Source organism: Sinohyriopsis cumingii, chromosome 1 (genome assembly GCF_028554795.1).
Source record: "Sinohyriopsis cumingii isolate HCF-2022 chromosome 1, ASM2855479v2, whole genome shotgun sequence".
NCBI lineage: Eukaryota > Metazoa > Mollusca > Bivalvia > Unionida > Unionidae > Sinohyriopsis > Sinohyriopsis cumingii.
In genome coordinates, this window is record NC_142961.1 from 190,171,410 (window position 1) to 190,184,721 (window position 13,312).

At 37.1% G+C, this 13,312-nt stretch overlaps 1 protein-coding gene across 3 annotated transcripts in view; it reads left to right on the top strand.

Moving 5' to 3' along the window:
- The window catches only part of LOC149808567 (3',5'-cyclic-AMP phosphodiesterase 4D-like), a 418,389-nt gene that overhangs the window by 81,812 nt on the left and 323,265 nt on the right, over positions 1–13,312 (top strand). The window contains exon 1 of one of the 3 annotated variants that reach the window (XM_089979265.1): positions 2,023–2,188. The exons of the other annotated variants lie outside the window; for them this stretch is intronic. Within the exon in view, the coding sequence (XP_089835391.1) occupies positions 2,133–2,188 (56 nt within the window). The 5' untranslated portion in view covers positions 2,023–2,132. Of the gene's footprint in view, positions 1–2,022; positions 2,189–13,312 lie in introns of those variants that run through there. 3 annotated transcript variants of the gene reach the window in all.

The window sequence follows — 13,312 nt, forward strand, 5'->3', positions numbered from 1 at the left end:
ATTAAAATTTCAATAACTTAAAATTTCTGAGTGCTCATAATCAAACCTGTATTTATCAGTATAGATGAAACCTGGATGTCAGCTTCTGTCTAGAGGAATGGATATGAGCCACATCATTTTCTGGACATGCATGTGTTTGAAACGTGCTTTCAATTCTGCACCAAAGAGTCAGGTGCTGATTTTAGTAATGAGTGTTCCAAACTCAAGACTGTTAAAGGACTGAAATTCCATCAGTAAAACAATGTCTCTATTTTTTTTTCACTTACAACTAAGATAAGCTCTCAAAAGATTATTTTTCCTAAAACATAACTTACATTATTAACCAGTCCTGGTCAGCCAAACCCATATATACTCCATTTTATGTTCACCCATTTTGAGGCTGGTTCCTGTTTTTCCATATCATTAGTATCATGAGTCCTTTAGTGATGATAAGCACTAGGGTATCATGCAACAGACATGTAGCATGATGTTAAAACCAGTCACATTATCCTGACACCAGGCCAACCAGTCCTAACACTAACCTCTTAATGCTGAGCACCAAGTGAGGCAGCTGCTAGTACCATTTTTTTAAGTCTTTGGTATGACTCAGTAGGGGTTTCGAACCTGTGACCTCTCACATCTAAAGAAAACATGAGAACTTACTAATCTAAATAAATGACTTTTAAATTTATAATTCATTTTGAATTATATCTGGAAACAACTGTAAACTCTATAACAAATGAATTTCAGAGACTGATCTTAAGATGGGAATGAATTATTTGTTTACCAAGTCCATTGGATATATATACATGTGTATGTGTGTGTGTATATATATATATATATATATATATATATATATATATATATATATATATATATATATATATATAATCTAATATGCAATAGGATGTTCTGGAAAGCTAATTATTTCAGTGGAAAATTCTTCTAACTCACATATAAGGTTTGACTTTGAACTCAAATTCTTTTAAACCATCTACTGTCATGACTAAAATTGGGTATGCAGAAACTCCATCCACAACCTTCAATCATGGACAAAAGTTAACAACACGGTATAAATTAAAATACATAACTATACTCACTTGTAAGTCAAATCCAACTGCAAACAACATAGACCCCAATCAGCTTTCACATAATACACCAGCCAAGGATTGTATCTATGTTGTTTTACTGATTACTCCTAACAAACTGCATAAATCCAGATCTGCTGTCACATGTGATAATAGATTTGGGTCTGTGCAGTTTGCTCTTGGACTTGTCCTATAAATAAGTATAGAAAACACAAATAAAATAAACAAGTTTTTCACCCACAAGATGAAATATAACTGTTATACACTCAGAGCAAGCAAATATTATTTTTATTTCATGCCCCAACATATTGGCTAGCAATACATGTGACTGACTGAAGTAGCAGATTTGCTGTATCCCACATTATAATATCAATGGTTTACTGTTTATGTTCTTCCATGTTTTGTGTATACTTGTATATATTTCAGCAGAAAATATCAGTAGTAATATAATTCTCATTAATTCAAATTAAAAAAGCACATTAAAGAAAATGAAGGAAAAAAAGTTCAGTGTATATGCACAATGTTGGATTTTGATACATCTGCATGTGAGGCAGCCACACGTACCACTTGAAAGAGCAGACAGGCATAAAAAGTTAACTCAGGTTTTTTGGCCATAATGTAGGTATTGACTGGCCAGTGGTTACACATTTGTGGTATTCCACTCCCGTGAATTATCAGAATTATTTCTTTTAGAAAGTCTAGTAATTAATGCCTTACTGTAAAATAAATGCAGTACATTTACAACATACATGCAGAATGATGGAGAACAGGAAATGAACAAGTTCTGCATTTGTTCCAGAATGTTATGCACTTTAAAGTTTTGAGATGATTGGCATATGTATAATTTTAAAACTGCTCAGCCAGGAATGTAACCTTGACACTTGTAGACTGGTTAATTGCACATTAAAGCAAACAAAATTATGAATATGGGAGCATTTACTTCCTTGTTCTTGTTATATGATGCTAATGGAGAGGGGAAGATTATCACTTGTCCCTGGACTGGATCACAATGATATAAACTCTTCCCAGTTTTTCTCCATGTTAATAATGTAGAAGAAATTTAGTATGGCTCCAATCTTCATCTTCACAGGGCATGGCTGGCAAACCAGTCAGATCAACAGGTAGTCTATTTTCAAGTCAGTGCTGTGTTTTCAGTGCTGTGTTTTATCTTGTCTTATCTTGGTGCCCATTTTATTAGCCTAGATGAAATGTACACCAACATGGTCTTCATTTGCTTGGCTAAAGTACCTTAATTGCCTCAGGATGGAGTGGAAATATTTTAACTTCTTACTCACTGTAAGGAACTCAGAGGTACCATATTGTCTCTAGTTTATTCCATCCTGAGATTTTTGTACTGAACCTTTCTTGTGAGATATTGTGTTTAATTTTCTCGATTAAACTGCAACTTTTGAACAATGTTACTTTTGGTATAAAATTTATTGCTTGATTTTCAGTAAATGTAAAAGTGTGTTTTTGTTAAAGTTTTTCAAATTCACATTTTTTCTGCATCACTTCTCTTGTACGTCATTTGCTACCTTGACACTAAATGCGCTGCTTGTGTGTCGTGCCGTAGAACACGAAAGCATACATAGGTTGCTGTAAAGCCCCAGCAGGTTCGAATGTGTATAATATACCCATTATGCCCTACTCCTTGTCATACGAAACAACGAACGGAGATCATGGTGACTCGGTGATTGGTGTATACTACTTGTTACCAGATGAGGCACAAGCTATGGTGCCTTAGTCACTAGTGTACCAGACCTGTGATAAATGGAGGCAGGAGCCATGGTGACTCAATGATTAGTATGCCAGACTCCTAACTAAAACATCATGGTACATTTGCAATTCATCTGTTGTTTGTATCCTGATGTGCAAAGAGTTTCTAGTTTTCTTTTACAAGTAGAAAGATTCATTGTTACAATGTCATGTACACATGAGACTCCTCATTTCACAAAACCCTTGTTCTTTTTGGGTTTTTTGTGTGTTTTTTTCCACTTTTGTAATTATTTAGTAATGTTCTTGTTAAGATATGATTGTAGAGGATTACAAAATGAAATTATATTTTTTAAACTATGAATTATTTTGTGTACATATATAATAATTGATTTCATAACAATTATTCTGAATTCAGATTGGCTGAACAAAGTCTAACTGTCTCAACAGTAATGCATCCTATTGGTTCCTTACAGTGATTTGACAGAAGAAGAATATGAAATTGTAGTATGTTTGTTTGGGGATGTTTTTAAATCACAACATGGAAGAAATACAACAGTATGTAGGATGTTGTTTTGTGCACTGTATTGTTTCATGAGCTATGAAATCTACAAGAAGTATCCTTAGATTTATTTTCAAACAGAGAGTAGTGTTTGTAAGCTGTGGGAATGACTGTCACCTGTTAAATGTTGTGATATTGTGTCAAGGAGGTATTATTGTTTGTGTATGTCATTCCCTGGGGTATTGGTAACTTAACAAGTGTATTCATATTATTCCATTACTTTGCTATTATTCAGCTATACATCTAACTATGAACCAAATTGCCCTGGACCCAACCTAATTCTTTGAAGCTAATGGTGTTCATGTTGCCTTAAATCCAAACTAATTATGAAGCTAATGGTGGTTATGGTGCCTGCCCCAGACCCAAGCTTATTATGAAGTTAATGGTGATCATGTTGCCCCAGACCCATGCTAATTATGAAGCTGATGGTGGCATTGGTGCCCTAGGCTGTAACTAATTATGAAGCTAATGGTGATGATGGTACCCAGAACTAAAATAATTGTGAATGCTTATGATGCCCTTGACCTAGTCTAATTATGATGTTAATGGTGGTCATGGTGACCCAGACCAGTGGTCTAGTGCTAAATAAAGAAATGAGGGAATGGATGTTACTGAGATGCAGGGGGAGAATGGCAAGTGCAAAAATGTAAGGAAACATGCAAAAAAGTAAGGGGACACTGTTCCCATGGGTTCCCACAGCACTACATCCCTGTCCCAGACCCAAGCTAATAATGAAGCTGAGGGCGGTCATGGTGTCCCAGTCCCAGCCTTATTATGAAGCTAATGGTGGTCACAGTGTCACAGACCCAACCTAATTATGAAGCTATTGGTGGTCATGATGCCACAGACCCAACCTTATTATGAAGCTAATGGTTGTCATGGTGCCCAAGACCTAACCAAATTATGAAGCTAATGGTGGTCACGGTGTCACAGACCCAACCAAATTATGAAGCTAATGGTGGTCACAGTGTCACAGACCCAACCTAATTATGAAGCTATTGGTGGTCATGATGCCACAGACCCAACCTTATTATGAAGCTAATGGTTGTCATGGTGCCCAAGACCTAACCAAATTATGAAGCTAATGGTGGTCACGGTGTCACAGACCCAACCAAATTATGAAGCTAATGGTGGTCACAGTGTCACAGACCCAACCTAATTATGAAGCTAATGGTTGTCATGGTGCCCCAGACCCAACCTAATTATGAAGCTAATAGTGGTCATGGTGCCCCAGACCCAACCTAATTATGAAGCTAATGGTGGTCATGGTGCCCCAGACCCAACCTTATTATGAAGCTAATGGTGTTCACAGTGTCACAGACCCAACCTAATTATGAAGCTAATGGTTGTCATGGTGCCCCAGACCCAACCTTATTATGAAGCTAATGGTGGTCATGATGCCACAGACCCAACCTAATTATGAAGCTAATGGTGGTCATTGTGTCACAGACTCAACCTAATTATGAAGCTAATGGTGGTCACGGTGTCAGAGACCCAACCTAATTATGGAGCTAATGGTGGTCATTGTGTCTTGTACCCAAGCTAATTATGAAGCTGATGGGGACATGATCTGAGATGAGGCAGCAGGGTCATAAAACCTCTTAGTGACTTGGGTCCAGGGCACACTTTTTATGTGGAAGATAGAATGCATAGATGTGTCAATGTAAGTAAATGAAAAAGAAGGATGTACTCATTGAGTTAATTTTGCCATGGGGAATAATGTGTGTGAACAAGAAGGTCTACATGACATTACGGACCTTGTCTGAACTCATCCAAGATCACACCCACATTAACGTCATAATGTGTCAGGCATTACTTGTTGGCAGTATGTTGCCATTCATTGTAAAAGGTGGACAGAGAATTTCATGCAATATTTATGGTTATTAAAGTTCACGAGGACATCCTTGTCAGTTTGTTTGAAATCATTGTGCCACTTGCCACCATTTTTTGCTGATGAAAATGTCTTTTTTTATCATATGCATACTGGATTGCTATTTGTAGATAAATAGTTATATTGGCTTGTATTAGAGTGACTTTATCATAAATAATGGATTCATTGTACTTCTATTTACTTGGTACCTCACCATGAATAGTGTACACATGGATCTGGCATAATATAAATCTGTATGGCATAATGTGTTGCCAGATCTGCCATGACTTAATGTGATATTAGTCTTCCACAGTGTAGTATGTATTGCTAGATCTAATGTACTGTTACATCTACATGGCATAATGTGTTGGATTTAATGTACTGTTAGATATGCATGGCATACTGTGTTGGATCTAATGTACTGTTATATCTGCATGGCATAATGCATTGTTAGATCTAATGTACTGTTAGATCTGCATGGCATAATGTGTTGCTGGATCTAATGTACTGTTCGATTGTTGGATCTAATGTACTGTTCGATCTCCATGGTATAATGTGTTGGATTAAATGTACTGTTAGATCTGCATGGCATAATATGTTGTTAGATCTAATATACTGTTAGATGTACATGGCATAATCCATTATTAGTTCTTATGTAGTTAGATATGCATGGCATAATGCATTGTTAAATCTAATATATTAGATCTGTCTGGCATAATGTGTTGTTAGATTGTATCAGTTAGATCTGCATTACATAATGTGCTATTGGATCTGACATGGCATAATATTAGAATAATGTGTATTATAATGTGCCGTATGTACTATTTGGCATAATGTGTTGTTAGATATGCATGGCAAAATGCATGGTGACATATGCCATGATATAATGTGTGTTGTTAGATCTGATGTGCTGTTAGATTTGCATGGCATAATGTGTTAGATCTAATAGTGTTCTTAGATTTCTTGCATTTCGTGTCAGATCTGCCCTAACAAGTGCTGCTAGATCTGCCATGGTACAGTATTACTCACTTATAGATCGAGTCAAAATGCAAAAAACAAAGATCAGTGTTTGCTTTAGCATAATATACTTGCAGATCAGGGTCTGTGTTTTTGTACTACTGAATATTTCTAACAAACTGCACTGACCAAGATCTGCTGGTTCATTATGTGAGGGCAGATCAGGGTCTATGCAGTTTGCACTTGGATTTGTCTTATTAGTGACTACGGATGGTATAATGTGTTTTCAGATCTGCTATGGCATAGTATGTTTTTAAATCTGACATGACATCATGCAGGGTTTTCCAAACTGTGGCCCATGGGCCAGTTATGGCATGCGGCTTCAAGTTGTCTGGCCCACCAACCAACACCAAAGAAATATTGTGAAATGATTTTTAATGTATTGACAAATATTTTGTGTGATTTTAAGTCCTGCATTGATCATACAGCTACATTTATACCTGATTTAGAATTTGATGCAACACTGGCACAGTAGTGTTTTTTTCTCTCACAAATTTGCATATTATATATTTAATTTTTTCACAGTCAGTTTGGCTGTGAAGCCAATATGGCCTACTTCTCATAAAGTATGGAGATCCCCGACATAATGTATTAAATCTGCATGACATAATATGCTGGTAGACCATGATCTACACTGTTGAATAGCTTTGACTCAAATCATTTGCCTCATTATGTGATGGCAGATCTTAGTGTTTCCCAGTTGGGTGTGTTTAATACACTGTGGTAAATCAGAACTGTTAGGCTTGGTATGAACTTTTCTCCCTACATTCAATAATGTTGTTTTTGAACCAACTGATGTAAAGTAAGAGTATTCCATTCAAGTGTAAATTGAAATAGGACACTCAGTGGGTCATTAACCTTTCACATTTTTGCCCTAAGATGTATTCCTCAGAATAAGTAAATGTTTCAGCAATTTGAATTAGGCAAGTACAGAAGATGTTTATTGCTATAAATATCTGCACATCTGCATCCAGAAGTTGATGGGGAAAATAATCTTGAATGATCAGTCTTTGATCCATTCAGCATCAAGAGAAGTTGAAAAGATTGTGAACAAATTTAACATCTTTAACTGGAAGGAAAATATGGGAATGAGGGTAAAATGCTTGATAAACTGAGCTACTTTCTTTTAAATTTGGTCCAGAAGTTTATAATTTAATAGGCAGGGGATATTTCCTACATTAAGGAACAAAACAACAAAACAAAATAAATTTTCTTGAAAATTAATGGAAGTTCAATGAAAGAGAAATGATTTATTGACCTGTTGGTTGCATTTCTTATACCCAAGACTTTAGCTTTCCAGTTATCATTGTTGCTAGGAGCACTCCACTTGTTCTAGCAGCAGAAAGTAACTCCAGCGCTCTACCAGTAGTATTTGTATAAGATTGCTTATCTTTGACTCCTAAGGTCTTGCAGACACCTGAGATTAAAGGTTTGAAATACTGTTTTGATGAATCTAGGCCAGCTTGGGTCCTTAGTTTGTCAAAAAATGGCAGACTTTTGGTTTTAAAGAGACCTTGATCATTGTATATTGGTCATCAGATTGATAATCCTTAAGTGAAACCTTGAAACATGTCTGCATTTTTATTAAAAAAATTTAAGCTCTAATGGTCATATATGAGAAGAGCTTAAGGGATGGACTGTTGTCCATTTCCCATCAATGGTCATCTGTCTACTGTCTATCTTTCCAAAAGTACAAGTTCATTATTGCTCTACTCCTTGATGGATTGCCATGAAACTTTACACATATATTGGTTGTTGTTGCTTTTGTTGTTATTTTCGGTTTAATGCCATTTCTCAGCACAAGATTATGCATGGTGGCCAATATAACTGGTGGAGGAAGAACCCAGGAAACCCCAGTAAGAAACATGGACCCACTTGTTTGATTGCATGTTAGAGGTCGAATCCTCAAGGTCAAAATGACAGGTCAGCACTTTAAGGTTTCTTTCGTGACTGTTTAATATATCATCAAAGCTGATACTATTACATGGATGAACCGTGGTTCACTTATGCCATCTCACGACTGTTTTTTTATATCTGACTTGTGGAAGTATCTGTTGTATCGTTGCACTCAGTTAATAGCAAACCTTCTTTGCATTATCACTTTAATTGTCTTTTATGTCAAATCAGATTGGAAAAAAAGAAAAGTTAAAAGACTTGCAAACCATACCAGCACTAAAAGCTAGCAGCCTCAGTTGTGTGTCAGGTCAACTAATTTAAATTGTTCAGTCTGACACTGTACAAAATACAATTGAATTACCTTAAATTAGCCTACTCATTCACAAATATGATCAAAGATAGCAAGGCAACCAACCAAAATGAATACTTGGTGAAATCAAAGAAAGGATTATTTGACCGAGTGTGAACAACTTAGATAAAGCAAGTTTCAGAGTTTGTAGTTAACTTAAAATTCGTGATTGGCATTCCTCTAGTAAAAGAAAAGAAGTTTCACTGTTACTTCCAATGAAATCATGTCATTACAGTAAAACCTGCCTTGAAAGACCACTGTTACGTGAGACCTACTGACTTGAAAGACCATATTCTCAATGCACAGATTTATTGTTTATATAGTATTATGACCTGTTATGAGAGACCACCTGTCTTGAGAGACCATACTTTTTGGGCAGGAGGGGTGGTCTTTCAAGACAGGTTCAACTGTAATATTTTACTAATACATATAAAACAATATTGATGGTCGTTTTCATGAAATACATTTCCCCAGTTTTTGATAAAAATGAATATTGTTTGGCTTTTAATTGAATCAGCTACAAAAAGCAGTGATACACAATGTTTTCGCATACTCGTGATAGTTGTCAAAACCAGTTGGAATAATGTTAACAATCATTACAAAGTTTAGCATATTGTAGTTAAAGATAATTTAAAGAGAAAAGCAAACAACTTTGTTACAAAAGCACTTTGTTGATGATTCTTCCCAACATGATTGTTAAACAAGTATTAAACCGTTAAACAGCCAAGCTTTACCCCAACCACCATTTTCTCAATATCCAGTGGGGATTGCTTCAACTTTTATGTGTTTGGAGGTTCCTCACTAATTCATCGACTGTAATACACTTCAGTATAACGCTGTTACTCCATAAGGCAAATATGGTCATGGATCCAATATAAATAGTAATACCGTATATACATATTTGTCAGTCGAGCCCAACTGCAAATTAAATAGACCCAGATCTGCTGGCGCATTACGTGCTTGCAGATCGGGATCTGTGCCATTTGTAACTAGTAATCAATAGAACAAACAATAAATAACCTAATTTGCAGGTGCATTATCATATGGCAGAAACTGATCTTTGTTGTTTGCCATTTGACTCAACTTATACATGTATAATTCACTCAGAATAAGGTTTCATCACCTATAACAGTACATTTTTATGATCATTGTGAGACATTATGTAATTTGGACATTTTCGTCAGAAAGATGACGACAATTTCATGGGAGAAAAAGTACAGTCATGATCAGTATTAAGTATTAACACATTCAGAACTCGATTATTTCCAGTACCATTAATAATATTCCATCAGTATTTGATAAGATCATAGTAAAACTAGGAATAGTTATCACCTTTGTATTTCAGTATATTGGCTTGCACAGTGTCAATTCATGTAAAATCTATTACTGTTTCCACTGTTTATAGTAAAATTTAATTGCCTTGTTTCCAATAGCAGATGCTGATTGTTTAAACACGTCAATAATATTCCAATTAGATCAAGCTAACCTTAGAAATTAGTTTGGTTTAATTAGAATTACTACTTCTGGATAGAGAAAAAAGCTACTATAGAAGACATAGACCCTGTTTTCTACATAAAGGCAGTGTACTTGGATACATTTTTATTACTGGCATGGATTGATCTTGGCTCTTGAATGGTTGAGAACTGGGGATGGTTCCATGAATGTGAATTAGACAAGGATCTTGCTTGTGCTAATTTAGAAGCACATTGACAAAACCTTCTGGCCTAGGAATTGATTGAACATTAGATATTGTATAGATCACAAGACTGTGATGAAAATAACATAGTTAATAATTGCAGAATTTTGAGCAATAATTGAAAATGAAAAGAATGGATTCATAGAGCAGTAGTAAATACCCTGGCAATTCAAAATGTACCTGTTGGCAGAGTATCTCTAACCTTGTTAGATCACTGAAATCTTGTCTCTGTTTATGCAAGTTTGAGTCATGATCTCAGCTGGCATGGGCATGCAAGAAACCTTGCCATTATCTTCATGTGGGTTGGTGGTTCTTCCTGGGGTTTTCCTTGTTCTTAGTAACTCCACCAGATATACTGACCACCACATCCACCAGATATACTGACCACCACATCCACCAGATATTCTGACCACCACATCCACCAGATATACTGACCAACAACACATCCACCAGATATACTGACCACCACATCCACCAGATATACTGACCACCACATCCACCAGATATACTGACCAACAACACATCCACCAGATATACTGACCAACAACACATCCACCAGATATACTGACCAACAACACATCCACCAGATATACTGACCACCACATCCACCAGATGTACTGACCAACAACACATCCACCAGATATACTGACCAACAACACATCCACCAGATATACTGACCACCACATCCACCAGATATACTGACCAACAACACATCCACCAGATATACTGACCAATAACACATCCACCAGATATACTGACCACCACATCGACCAGATATACTGACCAACAACACATCCACCAGATATACTGACCAACAACACATCCACCAGATATACTGACCACCACATCCACCAGATATACTGACCAACAACACATCCACCAGATATACTGACCAACAACACATCCACCAGATATACTGACCACCACATCCACCAGATATACTGACCAACAACACATCCACCAGATATACTGACCACAACATGCACCTGATATACTGACCAACAACACATCCACCAGATATACTGACCAACAACACATCCACCAGATGTACTGACCAACAACACATCCACCAGATATACTGACCAACAACACATCCACCAGATGTACTGACCAACAACACATCCACCAGATATACTGACCACCACATCCACCAGTTATACTGATCAACAACACATCCACCAGATATACTGACCACCACATCCACCAGTTATACTGACCAACAACACATCCACCAGATATACTGACCAACAACACATCCACCAGCTATACTGAACAACAACACATCCACCAGATATACTGACCACCACATCCACCAGATGTACTGACCAACAACACATCCACCAGATATACTGACCAACAACACATCCACCAGATATACTGACCACCACATCCACCAGATATACTGACCACTACATCCACCAGATGTACTGACCAACAACACATCCAACAGATATACTGACCAACAACACATCCACCAGATATACTGACCACCACATCCACCAGATGTACTGACCAACAACACATCCACCAGATATACTGACCACCACATCCACCAGATATACTGACCAACAACACATCCACCAGATATACTGACCAATAACACATCCACCAGATATACTGACCACCACATCCACCAGATGTACTGACCAACAACACATCCACCAGATATACTGACCAACAACACATCCACCAGATACACTGACCAACAACACATCCACCAGATATACTGACCACCACATCCACCAGATGTACTGACCAATAACACATCCACCAGATATACTGACCAACAACACATCCATCAGATGTACTGACCAACAACACATCCACCAGATATACTGACCAACAACACATCCACCAGATGCACTGACCACCACATCCACTAGATGTACTGACCAACAACACATCCACCAGATATACTGACCAACAACACATCCACCAGATATACTGACCACCACATCCACCAGATATACTGACCACTACATCCACCAGATGTACTGACCAACAACACATCCAACAGATATACTGACCAACAACACATCCACCAGATATACTGACCACCACATCCACCAGATGTACTGACCAACAACACATCCACCAGATATACTGACCACCACATCCACCAGATATACTGACCAACAACACATCCACCAGATATACTGACCAATAACACATCCACCAGATATACTGACCACCACATCCACCAGATGTACTGACCAACAACACATCCACCAGATATACTGACCAACAACACATCCACCAGATACACTGACCAACAACACATCCACCAGATATACTGACCACCACATCCACCAGATGTACTGACCAATAACACATCCACCAGATATACTGACCAACAACACATCCATCAGATGTACTGACCAACAACACATCCACCAGATATACTGACCAACAACACATCCACCAGATGCACTGACCACCACATCCACTAGATGTACTGACCAACAACACATCCACCAGATATACTGACCAACAACACATCCACCAGATATACTGACCACCACATCCACCAGATGTACTGACCAACAACACATCCACCAGATACACTGACCAACAACACATCCACCAGATATACTGACCAACAACACATCCACCAGATGTACTGACCAACACTTATAGCCTATCATAAGCTGAAAAGTGGCAGTAAGCCCACTACAACATGAGAATTCCGCTGTTTTGTAATAAAACGGAACTTGTTTGATGTCCTTGCAGTATCTTCTGATCATGTAAAGTGATGTTGGAATTATCACATCCCTTAAAGCCAATAAAAATTATTTAGTTTCTATGGTAACCATGAGGTAAATAAAAGTAGAAAATATTGTATAGCTTTGATATTTTATATAAAAAAGACACATATATTATAACGATTAGTATATATAATGTATTAAGTGCTTGAAGTACACATACTGGGCTATTAACTAGCTCAATTAAATGCACAATTTTTTTGGAATTTTTTTGTAAAAAAAATTATATTACCATGTGGAAAAAGTGCTAGTGTTGGCAACGAAAAATAGGGATGGTTTGCCAACCAGATACGAACATACTTTTTTGGGGGTCCTGCCAGATACAATTTGATATTTTGCACAGAAATATATCTTTTGTTACTTGCTTATCTTCAAAGAAG